Below are 13,040 nucleotides of genomic sequence, written 5' to 3'. Positions count from 1 at the left end.
AGAAACGTGGCTGCAGGGTGGGCAAGGCTGGGAACTTAACATCCAGGGATATACAATATTTAGGAAGGATCGGCAAAAAGGTAGGGGAGGTGGGGTAGCATTGCTGGTAAAGGAGGGGATTAATGCAATGGAAAGGAAGGATATTAACTTGGATGAAACGGAATCTGTATGGGTAGAAATGAGAAATAGCAAGGGGAGGAAAACGTTAGTGGGTGTGATATATAGGCCTCCAAATAGTAATATGGAAGTGAGGGAAGGCATAAAAAGGGAAATTAGAGAAGCGTGCGATAAGAGCACAGCTGTCATCATGGGTGACTTTAATTTACATATTGATTGGACTACCCAAATTAGTAAAAATTCTGAGGAGGAGGAATTCCTGGAATGTTTTCGGGACGGTTATCTGGACCAATATGTCGAGGAGCCGACTCGAGATCAGGCCATTTTAGACTGGGTATTGTGCAATGAGAAGGGACTTATCAGCAATCTTCTTGTACGAGGCCCCTTGGGTCAGAGCGATCATAATATGATCGAGCTCTCAGTCGAGATGGAGAGTGAGGAAATTGAATCAGAGACTAAGGTCCAGAACTTAAATAAAGGGAATTACGAGGGTATGAGACGGGAATTGGGTAAGATTGATTGGGTGGTGTTTCTGGGGGGATTGACAGTGGATAGACAATGGCAAGCATTCAAAGATAGAATGGAAGAATTCCAGAACATGTTTATACCGGTTTGGCATAAAAATAAACCTAAAAAGGTGACTCAACCGTGGATAACGAGGGAAATTAGGGACAGCATAAAATCAAAAAAAAGGGCATATCAACTGGCAAAAAAAAGCACCAGACCGGAAGATTGGGGGCAGTACAGGATACAGCAAAAGAGGACAAAGGGATTAATCAGGAAGGGGAAAATAGAATACGAAAGTAAACTTGCAGCAAACATAAAGACAGACTGCAAAAGCTTTTATCGGTATATCAGGAGGAAAAGACTGGTAAAATCCCAAGTCGGTCCCTTGCAGTCCGATTCGGGAGAATATATAATGGAGAATAAGGAAATGGCAGACCAATTAAACTCATACTTTGGTTCTGTATTCACAAAGGAGGACACAAATAACCTCCCAGGAATATCGACAAACATAGGGACTAATGAGAGGGAGGAGCTGACAGAAATTAGTATCTCTAGGGATATGGTGTTGGGTAAGTTGAGGGGACTGAAGGCCGACAAATCCCCGGGGCCTGATAAACTACATCCTAGGGTACTTAAGGAGGTGGCCCTGGAGATAGCAGATGCTCTAAGGATCATCTTCCGGAACTCCATTGACTCGGGAACAGTACCCGTGGATTGGAGGGTAGCTAATGTTACCCCAATATTTAAAAAGGGGGGTAGAGAGAAAGCAGGGAATTATAGACCAGTAAGCCTTACATCGGTTGTGGGCAAAATGCTAGAGTCCATTATTAAGGATAAAATAGCGGAGCACTTGACAAATGGGGAAAGGATCGGACAGAGTCAACATGGATTTACAAAGGGTAAATCGTGTTTGACTAATCTGCTGGAATTTTTTGAGGAAGTAACTGGTAAAATAGATGGGGGAGAGCCCGTGGATGTGGTGTACCTTGACTTCCAGAAAGCCTTCGATAAGGTTCCACACAAAAGATTATCATGCAAAATTAAGGCTCATGGGATTGGGGGCAAAGTATTAACGTGGATAGAGAACTGGCTGGCGGATAGAAAACAGAGAGTTGGAATAAACGGCTCGTTTTCGGAGTGGCAGGCAGTGACCAGCGGGGTGCCGCAAGGATCTGTCCTGGGACCCCAGCTGTTCACAATATATATAAATGATCTGGATCAGGGAATTGGATGCAATATTTCCAAATTCGCTGACGACACTAAACTAGGAGGAGGGGTGGGCTCTGATGAGGATGTCAGGAGGCTACAGTGCGATTTGGACAGGTTGGGGGAATGGGCGGATACGTGGCAGATGCACTATAATGTGGATAAATGCGAGGTTATCCACTTTGGGGGTAAAAACAGGAGGGTGGATTATTATCTAAATGGCAATAGATTGGGAGATGGGGAAGTGCAGAGGGACCTGGGTGTTCTTGTGCACCAGTCACTGAAGGAGAGCATGCAGGTGCAACAGGCGATTAAGAAGGCAAATGGTATGTTGGCCTTCATATCAAGGGGGTTCGAGTATAGGAATAGGGATACCTTACTACAGCTGTACAAGGTGCTGGTGAGACCGCATCTGGAGTATTGTGTACAGTTTTGGTCGCCCCATCTGCGGAAGGATGTTCTTGCCATGGAAAGAGTGCAGCGGCGATTCACCAGGCTGATACCTGGAATGGCGGGAATGACCTACGAGGAGAGATTGAATAGTTTGGGCTTGTACTCACTGGAGTTTAGAAGATTGAGAGGGGATCTCATCGAAACATATAAAATTATGGCAGGCCTGGACAGGCTGAATTCAGAGAGAATGTTTCCAATGGCAGGGGAGCACAGAACCAGGGGCCACAGTCTAAAAATAGCGGGCAAATCATTTAAAACAGAGATGAGGAAAAATTTCTTCACTCAAAGAGTGGTGAGCCTGTGGAATTCCCTGCCACAGAGGGCTGTGAAGGCTAATTCAATAAATATTTTCAAGAGAGAATTGGATATATTTCTGAAGGCTAAGGGGATTAAGGGTTACGGAGAAAAGGCGGGGACGGGGTACTGAACTGGTAAGATCAGCTATGATCTCAGACGAAGATCAGCCATGATCTCATTGAATGGCGGAGCAGGCTCGAAGGGCCGAATGGCCTACTCCTGTTCCTATCTCTATGTTTCTATGAATAATAAAGCAATAACTTAATCAAGAGGTTCACATTGACAGCCATAAACCAACTTGGCACTCATGGCTCACAAGGCCATGTGAACCCCTAGAGTCAATGGCAGCTTTGTTACCCTGCCATCCATGTGTAATTCTTGAATTTTTATTTATATATTTTTTGGGGGGGGTGAATTTTCATCAAGCGGACGGCTGTCCCCCAGGAGAATGGAGCACCACGCAGGGCTCACTGTCAGCATCGAGCACGCTCCAAGTGAGGAACGGCACAGGCCAGCATGTGGAGTGAACTGCCCGCTGAAGCGTCCAAGCAATGGGCCTGAATCTCAGTCTCGCAACAGCATCCCCTTCCGCACCAGCGCGGTACTTTCATTTCCTACACCAAGCCTTCCTTATATCCTCAGTGAAATTGCCGATTTATAGGTTTATAATCCCCTCTCTGCCTTACTTTAGTGTAGATGGTAACCTGCTTAATTTTAAATAGGTTAAGGTTTTGGAGCAAAATAACACAGATGGGAATCTTAAAAACACACTAATTTTAGCTCACAGAACAAATTAAGCTCATGAGTATTGATGTTTACCAAATGGTGGGCTGCATTCTGGCTATTGACCATCCCCAGTCCTCTACTTGTCCCATTATCATCTCCTTTTGCCTTGCACCATCATCCCTTTTGTCATTGAATCACTCCTACCCACCACCCACCCAATCACAGATCCCTCACTTGTGTTCTTTCCCTGTCCCACCCCACCCCGCCCCGCCCCACCCCAGGCTCTGTTCATCTCCAACGCCTTCCAGTTTCTGATGAAAAAGGTCATCGACCTGAAACGTTAACGCTCTCCGCAGACCTGCTGAGTGTTTCCCAGCATTTCTGCACCGATCCCAGTAAGAGCGTGGAGGAGGCTGCCTCAAACGTGGGGTAACAAGTCGCTGCCGTCCCTTTCGCCCGACTGCCCAAAACAACGTTATGATTTTGTTTGGAGCCATTATAGCCAGTGGGGAGAAGAGACTTTCATTCCACCTGTCGAGGCTCCAGTCAAACCCAGGGAGAAAGCACGGCGTTCTAGGTTTCCTCCAAGCATAACTACAAGGAGTAGTGTACGGTCCTTTCCAAACTTAAGGTCCAATCACGACATTCCCACGAAATCTTCCAAATTCCAAAAAAAAGAGGCATCAGACAGTCTCACCTGCTTTGACGCGGATATTTGGGCTCCTGATCTTGCCGGCTACGTTTTCGGCCGTGCAGAAGTAGTCATTATCGTGGATAAAGCTATTAAACCCGGATGGGGAGAAGGGATAGAGCTGCAAGGTGCCGTTGAGGTGGACGTGTCGGATGTTGGGCACGTCGTAGATGTCGTCTTTCGTGGCGAGGTACCAGCGGAGGACGGTGCCCGGGGACCCGGCAGCCGGGCACGGCAGCACCGTGCCCACTGAACTGGAGAAGATCACCTGTTGCAATGAGTCATTCACAAAGTATAAGCTTGTCCGAGGATCCTCACTGTGTGCTGTTGGGGGAATAAAAGAGGAAAAGGAAGAAAAATTAGTGTCAGATGGAGTGAGATTTTACACGCTAATCTTTCTTCATTCTTGTTGATCTATGAAGAGGAATTTTTTTAAATTATTCGTTTATGGGATGTGGGCGTCGCTGGCAAGGCCAGCATTTATTGCCCATCCCTAATTGCCCTCGAGAAGGTGGTGGTGAGTTCCTTCAGTACAAATCGCAGAATGGGATCATGCAGTACAAAAGGAGGCCATTCGTCCCATCGTGTCTATGCCAGCTCTTTCTCTGTAACCTCCCTCCCCACCTCTGTAAGATGTTACTGTTATAAATCTCCATCATCAAGAAACTACTCATGAAATAACGCTGGACAGCCAGCTGGTGGCGCCGTCCAAGGAGTATAAATACTCGGGCGTGGGCCCAGCTTGCTCAGGGACATTTTGTAAGACAAGGAACTAGTGAAGTACAACTAGACCTCCATGTTCTGAAACAAGTTGATTAAAGCCTTGCTTTATACTCAAACCAAATGTGTAGTGAGGTTTATTACATCAGTTACTAAGAGTTCAACCTCCCTGCTGCCAAGTGCAGTGCGTCAACACCACTCACCAGGGGCATATCCTAATTTATGAATCTGACCTGAATAACAGGTGCTGCAGCTGCAAACAACACTGAGCGTTGTGCTTGCCTATCAAAAAAATAAACTGTTTTGTTTTCAGAGCCCTCCCCTTTAATTGGCCTTGCTACACTGTGGTTCTCCCTCTCATAGATTAGGGTTTTTTTGCAGTTCAGAATTCAGGATTTATAAACGCTCCTTAAAAAGGGGGCTTTGTCGAGGGTCGCAGCCTGGTGGGTCGCGGCAGATCTCGGAATAGGTAATGCAATCGAGCCTCACTGCTTCTACTGTCTCTTCCTATTTCACACACACACACACACACGGGAAGAAATCAAATCGCCTGTCATTTTAATTCACCGCCCCATTCCCACTCGGGCATCACCATCCTCGGCCTCTTGCATTGTTCCACGGAAGCTCACCATAAACTCGAGGAACAGCACCTCATCTTCCGATTGGGCACTTTACAGCCTTCCGGACTCAATATCGAGTTCAACAATTTCAGATCATAACCTCGGCCCCTATTACATTTTTACTTATATTTTTTATCCACACCTTTGTTTTAGATTTCCCCCCCCCTCCACTTTCTTTTTTTTTCTCTCTCCCACATGGCAGCTGTCTCCCATTCTGCCAGCGCATTTCACACCTAATCTAGAGCCGTCTTTTGTCTCCACTAGTCCTATCACCATCTCGTCTCGTTTTGAATACCTCTTAATGTCTCTTCTTCTCTTTTGTTCTCTCCCAGCCTGGCCTTTTAATCTATTTCATTTCCTGTGCCTCTTTAGTCTTGACGAAGGGTTTTCACCCGAAACGTTGACTCTGCTTCTCTCTCCACGGATGTTGCCTGGCCTGCTGAGTTTTTCCAGCATTTTCTGTTGTTATTTCGGATTTCCAGCATCTGCGGTATTTTGCTATCATACGTTGGAAGAAATCAAATGTCTGCTGCAATGGGTCTCGCTCTCCTTCGACACCGTCATTAACAACAGTGACAAAACCACCATTGCTATCAAGTATTAAAATAAAGTCGCGCTCAGACATAAACCCACAATGACTTCTGGCTCATACACAACCTCTCGGCCTTCTTAAAATACGTTTCTACATTGTAAAGGAAGAAAGGCTTGATGTAAGAAAACTACTAGGCACTTGGTCTAAGCGTTAAACAAAGCTTTAATCAACTGTTTAAAACATGGAGGTCTAGTTGTATCCTTCACTAGTTCCTGTTAAAAATGCCCTGCGCAAGCTGGGCCCATGCCCGAGTATTTATACTCTCCCTGGACAGCGCCACCCGCAGGCCGCTCAGTATTATTTCACAAGTCTTTCTTTCATGAATGGCTGATTTATGTCAAGACTTGCATTTCTATAGCGCCTTTCACGACCTCAGGACATCTCAAAGCGCTTTACAGCCAATGAAGTACTTTTTGAAGTGTAGCCACTGTTGTAATGTAGGAAGCGCGGCAGCCAATTTGCGCACAGCAAGCTCCCACAAACAGCAACGTGATAAAGACCAGATAATCTGTTTCAGTGACGTTAGTTGAGGGATAAATATTGGCCGGGACACCAAGAGAAATCCGAGAGGACAGACGGGGCCTCGGTTTAATGTCTCAACTGAAAGGCAGCACCTCCGACAATGCAGCGCTCCCTCAGCACTGCACTGGGAGCGTCAGCCTAGAATACGTGCTCAAGTCACTGGAGTGGAACTTGAACCCAGAAACCTTCTGACTGATTTTAAGACCTTAATCACGATTCATTACCAGATAAGCAAAGAAAACAAAGCCCATTCTTAGCTCCTCCTTGCAGAAAGAAAAAAAAATCTACAGCTTCGATCAAATCATTTCAATGTCCTTTGAAAACGTGGAGATGGGCTAGAACGCGAAGAACAGACATTGTCAAAGCTGAGCACAGATGCTGCTTCCAGCTGGAATTAATGCTCTGTGGAGAAATGTATAGACACACGCACTTGCTGTGAGGTTGGAGTGCAATTTTAAAAAAAACACAAGATGAGGCTGTAAAAGAACAGTATAAGTCTCTGTGAGGGGAAGAATACAAAGTCTGAGTTAACAAGGAACTTACTCCCTTGCCAGTGTTATTTTTTAATTGGGGGTGGGTGGGTGGACAGAGTGTAAGCCAGAGGCATCTACTCCTTGAAGAAAGGTGCGCTCATTACTCGCATTTGACCGTGAGAGTGCCAGCCATCATCAGAAAGCGAATTAAAAAAGAGGGCAAATATATATTTTCAACGGCCGTTTCTAGATATTGCTAAGCTCTTATTTCAATTCCCTACCAAATTAAGCACGCAGCCTGCGTTTTACTGGGGGGGGGGGGGAGATTTACGTTTGCGAGATGGTGGGTTCAGTTCAGTTTGCACACAGTTCCACTCGGTTAATGTCAGCGGGAGATGGGATACGAGCGTCACCTTTCACACTCAGTTCCCAGTGATGAACCCCTCAGAAATCACAAGGTGCTCCACCTAGTGACCGTTCTGAGAACTGATGGAACTCTGCTAACTGATGGTTTTGGTAAACTAAAATAAGACACTACTTGAAATGTTTTTTTTTATTCATTCACAGGATGTGGGCATCCAACCCCAATCTATGAGATGGAGAACCACAGTGTAGCAAGGCCAGCATTTATTGCCCATCCCTAATTGCCCTCGAGAAGGTGGCCATTTCAGAGGGCACAGTTAAGAGTCAACCACATTGCTGTGGGTCTGGAGTCACATATAGGCCAGACCGGGTAAGGACGGCAGATTTCCTTCCCTAAAGGACATTAGTGACCCAGATGGGTTTTTACAACGATGCGATAGTTTAATGGTCACCATTATGGATATTAGTTTTTTATTCCCACCTAGATCCGCGACTCTTCCGACGCCCTCCGCCACTTTAACAGTTTCCAGTTTCCTGGCCCCAACCGCTTCCTTTTCACTATGGACGTACAATCCCTCTACACCTCCATCCCCCACCAGGATGGCCTGAGGTCGCTCCGCTTCTTCCTTGAACAGAGGCCCAACCAGTCCCCATCCACCACTACACTCCTCCGCCTGGCTGAACTTGTTCTCACATTGAACAACTTCTCCTTTGACTCCATTCACTTCCTCCAAATCAAAGGTGTTGCTATGGGAACCCGCATGGGTCCTAGCTATGCCTGCCTTTTCGTGGGATATGTGGAACACTCTTTGTTCCAGTCCTACTCAGGCCCCCTCCCTCACCTCTTTTTCCGGTACATTGATGACTGTATCGGTGCCGTTTCCTGCTCTCGCCCTGAACTAGATAATTTCATTCACTTTGTTTCCAATTTCCACCCTTCCCTCACCTTCACATGGTCCATCTCCGACTCTTCCCTTCCCTTCCTTGACTTCTCCGTCTCCATCTCTGGGGATAGGTTATTGACCAACATTCACTACAATCCCAATTCACAATTCACAATTCAAATCGCTTTATTGGCATGATAAGTTACATCTTATGTTGCCAAAGCATCAAAATACATTTATGGTTTACCACATAAACGCAGTTCTATTCATACAGTGTATAAACAGGTATATCCCTGAGTGTATAAATATACATTCGCATTGTTTATATATATTCCACTGACTCCCACAGCTACCTGGACTACACATCCTCCCACCCCGCCTCCTGTAAGGACTCTATTCCATTCTCCCAGTTTCTCTGTCTCCGCCGCATCTGCTCTGACGATGCCACCTTCCATACCAGTGCTTCCGACATGTCTTCCTTTTTCCTCAACCGAGGATTCCCCTCTACAGTGGTTGACAGGGCCCTTAACCGTGTCCGTTCTATATCCCGCGCTTCTGCTCTCACCCCTGCCCCTCCCTCCCGGAACCACGATAGAGTTCCCCTTGTCCTCACCTTTCACCCCACCAGCCTCCACATTCAACGGATCATCCTGCACCATTTCCGCCACCTCCAACGTGATCCCACCACCAAACGCATCTTCCCCTCCCCTTTCAGCATTCCGTAGGGACCGCTCCCTCCGCAATACCCTAGTCCACTCCTCTATCGCCCCCAGCACTCCTTCCCCTTCGCCCGGCACCTTCCCATGCAAGCGCAGGAGATGCAACACATGCCCTTATACCTCCCCACTTCCCACTGTCCAGGGCCCCAAACACCCCTTCCAGGTGAAACAGCGATTTACTTGTACTTCTTGCAATTTAATATACTGTATTTGCTGCTCACGATGTGGTCTCCTCTACATTGGGGAGACCAAACACAGATTGGGTGACCGCTTTGCGGAACACCTCCGTTCAGTCCGTAAGGGGAACCCGAGCTTCCGGTCGCCTGTCACTTTAATTCACCGCTCTATTCCCACTCAGACCTCACCGTCCTCAGCCTCTTGCATTGTTCCACGGAAGCTCAGCGTAAGCTCGAGGAACAGCACCTCATCTTTCGATTAGGCACTTTACAGCCTTCCGGGCTCAACATAGATTTCAACAATTTCAGATCATAACATATATATATTTTTATCCACACTTTTTGTTTGTGCCTTCTGTTCTTCTCCCCCACAGGGCAGCTGTCTTTCATTCTGCCAGCGCAATTTACACTTCATCTAGAGCCATCCTTTGTTTCTTAACCTGTCCCATTACCATCTCCTTTTGCCTTGAATATCTCTTAATGTCTCTTAACCTCTCCTGCCTTCTATCCTATCACAGACCTTCCCTTTTGTTCTTTCATCCCCTCCCCCCTTTCCCAGCCCCTACACTTGCTGAAAAATCTATTCCATTTCCTGCTTTTTTCCAGTTCTGACGAAAGGTCATCGACCTGAAACGTTAACTCTGTTTCTCTCTTCACAGATGCTGCCTGACCTGCGGAGTTTCTCCAGCATTTTCTGTTTTTATTTCAGAATTTCCAGCATCTGCAGTATTTTTCTTTTTGTGCTAGTTTTTTATTCCAGGTTTATTTAATTAACTGAATTTAAATTCCCCAGCTGCCGTGGTGGGATTTGAACTCACGTCTCTGGATCATTAGTCCAGGCCTCTGGATTACTTGTCCAGTAACATGCCCCGTAATGTTATTATACAGTAGTGCTTTATCACTGTCAAAATTTCTCAACTTCACACAGTCAATTACTTTATTTAGAGTGCGGTGACGTTTTTCTGTGGGATGAAGCATTGCGTTCACCAGTGTCATCCGATGAAGGCCAATGGGATGAAGGACCAGTGAATCTGTTCACGGAGGAACATTGGCTGGGGCACTGGAGGAACTCCCAGCTCTTCTTTGAATGGTACCATGGGTCTTTAGCTGCATTGACACTGATCTTAAGCGGCGTGGCGCACTGTCGAGGTCAATGTTCCGCGTAAGCTGGGCTTTGTTCCGCGCGGTCCCTTTAAATTTCCGCGCATGCGCGGTATCTACACTGTAAAAGCCGGTGAGCGGCCTGCGCGGGGCCCTTGGCTACTGCGCGGCCGCACACCTTAGCGGAAACATTGGTAGAGGCCCCCGACGCACAGGTCTCGCACCGTTGCGCACGCGGCAACAACCCCAGTGTAAACTTGCCGGATTTGCTGAAGCTGGACACCATGAAGACCCAGTTCAAAAAAAAAAAATAAGTCTTCTGGCATTTGGGGCTTAGGGAGTCCCAGAAGTTTACATAGAAACATAGAAGATAGGAGCAGGAGTAGGCCATTCAGCCCCTCGAGCCCGCTCCGCCATTCAATGAGATCATGGCTGATCATCCAAATTCAGTACCCTGTCCCTGCCTTCTCTCCATATCCCTTGGTCCCTTTAGCCTTAAGAAATATATCTAACCCCTTCTTGAATATATTTAATGAATTGGCCTCAACGGCCTTCTGTGGTAGAGAATTCCACAGGTTCACCACTCTCTGGGTGAAGAAATTCCTCCTCATCTCAGTCCTAAATGGCTTACCCCTTATCCTTAGACTGTGACCCCTGGTTCTGGACTCCCCGACCATCGGGAACATCCTTCCTGCATCTACTCTGTCTAGTCCTGTTAGAATTTTATAAGTTTCAATGAGATCCCCTCTCATTCTTCTAAACTCTAGCGAATATAAGCCTAATTGACCCAATCTCTCCTCATACGTCATTCCTGCTATCCCAGGTATCAGTCTGGTGAATCTTCGCTGCACTCTCTCCATAGCAAGAACATCCTTCCTCAGATAAGGCGACCAAAACTGCACACAATACTCAAGGTGTGGTCTCACCAAGGCCCTGTACAACTGCAGCAAGACATCCTTGCTCCTGTACGCAAATCCTCTCGCTATGAATGCCAACATACCATTTGCCTTCTTAACCACCTGCTGCACCTGCATGCTTACCTTCAGCGACTGGTGCACAAGGACACCCAGGTCTCGTTGCGCTTCCCCTTTTCCCAATCTATTGCCGTTCAGATAATAATCTGCCTTCCTGTTTTTGCCACCAAAGTGGATAACCTCGCATTTATCCACATTATACTGCATCTGCCATGCATCTGCCCAATCACCCAACCTGTCCAAATCATACTGGAGTTTCTCTGCATCCTCCTCACAGCACACACGCCCACCCAGCTTTGTGTCGTCTGCAAACTTGGAGATATTACATCTAGTTCCCTCGTCTCGATCATTGCTGGAGTTGCTGTCGGGTCAGCTGTGGCTCAGTGGGTTACACGATTTCCTTGGAGTCTTGGCTAGAGATTGCATTGTAACTTCACATGAGGGTTAAATACCCTCCCATTTTTGTTGCTGCATTGGAAGCAGAGGTAAATTGTATATCCTCCTTAAAAATGATGCAATAGTACAACTGAACTGAAATTTTAAAGCCTAATTTCCCAAATATACAACATTTTATTTACTTTGGAATAATCCGGCCGATTTGTCAGCTCAACAATTTGCTTATAGTGAAGAAAAACTTGAGATTCCAAACTAATACAACCTCCACAATTCGTCACCTCTTTATCGAGGGTATTAAAGCTGTTGTCGAACAATTTTTAAAAATGAATTAATGAAAAAATGCTGCTTCATGTCAGGACTGCTTAAAGGGACAGGGACTGACTTTATGAAAATAAATTGTTCAAATGTTATTATGTTCGCCAGTAGAAGAACTATATAGAAATGACAACATGGAAACAGGCCATTCGGCCCAGCCAGTCTTTGCTAGTGATTATCTTCCACATGAACAGTAGTCTTAATCCCGTGTGCCCGCTCTGTTCCCATATCCCTCCATCCCCCTTTCAGCCGTGGCTCACTGGGTCACACTCTCGCCTCTGAGTTAGAAGGTTGTGGGTTCAAGTCCCACTCCAGAGACTTGAGCACAAAAATCTAGGCTGACACTCCAGTGCAGTGCTGAGGGAGTGCTGCACTGTTGGAGGTGCCGTCTTTCGGCTGAAATGTTAAACTGAGACCCCGTCTGCTCTCTCAGGTGGATGTAAAAGATCCTATGGCTCTATTTTGAAGAAGAGCAAGGGAGTTCTCCCCCGTGTCCTGGCCCATATTTTTCCCTCAATCAACATCACTAAAAACTAATTATCTGGTCATTTATGTCATTGCTGTTTGTGGGAGCTTGCTGTGCGCAATTTGGCTGCTGCGTTTCCTACATTACAACAGTGATTACAATTCAAAAAATACATCATTGGCTGGAAAGCGCTTTGGGACGTCCTGAGATTGTGAGAGAATCCATACAAATGCAAGTCTGTCTTGCTTTGCAAGGTCTGTAGATCGAGAGTTGGTGGTGCAATCACTCCATGTAAAAGCAAACTTTCACCGAAACAGGCAAATGGGACATTGGTTTAAAGTTTCATCCAATTAGTGGCACCTCATACAAGGCAGCACTCCCTCAGTACTGCGCTGGAGTGTCAGATTATGGGCTCAAATCCCACTGTGGGGCTCAACCCACAACCATCTGACCAAAGAGTGCCATGCGACGGAAAGGACTGGCTTAGAAAAAGGAAACCCGAGGTGCACTGGGGGAGTAGGGCGGGATATTTCTAAAAGGAGCAGTACACTATTGAAATGTCCGTAAGTCATCAGATGGGGAGCTATGACATTAGCCACAGGGTGGTTCGTGCTCCATCTGAGATCATACTCGGGACATAGAAATGTACAGGACCGGTGAACTTGGCCAATCCCATGACACCTCTCAGCCCAATCTAGAATGACACTTCACCGAGGGAGTTC

The 13,040-nt window shown here is 46.5% G+C and overlaps 1 protein-coding gene across 2 annotated transcripts in view; it reads right to left on the bottom strand.

Annotated features, from left to right (window-relative positions):
- Positions 1 to 13,040, bottom strand: part of dscaml1 (Down syndrome cell adhesion molecule like 1) — a 703,857-nt gene that overhangs the window by 652,806 nt on the left and 38,011 nt on the right. The window contains exon 2 of one of the 2 annotated variants that reach the window (XM_085967838.1): positions 4,004 to 4,321. In XM_085967838.1, coding sequence (XP_085823964.1) covers positions 4,004 to 4,321 — 318 coding nt within the window. Of the gene's footprint in view, positions 1 to 2,205; positions 2,349 to 4,003; positions 4,322 to 13,040 lie in introns of those variants that run through there. The other variant, XM_085967839.1, reaches the window with a different exon arrangement.

Source organism: Somniosus microcephalus, chromosome 26 (genome assembly GCF_052327205.1).
Source record: "Somniosus microcephalus isolate GS21.2 chromosome 26, FLI_Smic_1.0, whole genome shotgun sequence".
Lineage (NCBI taxonomy): Eukaryota > Metazoa > Chordata > Chondrichthyes > Squaliformes > Somniosidae > Somniosus > Somniosus microcephalus.
Note: the sequence above shows the minus strand (reverse complement) of the source record. Positions and strands in the feature narration are given on the sequence as shown.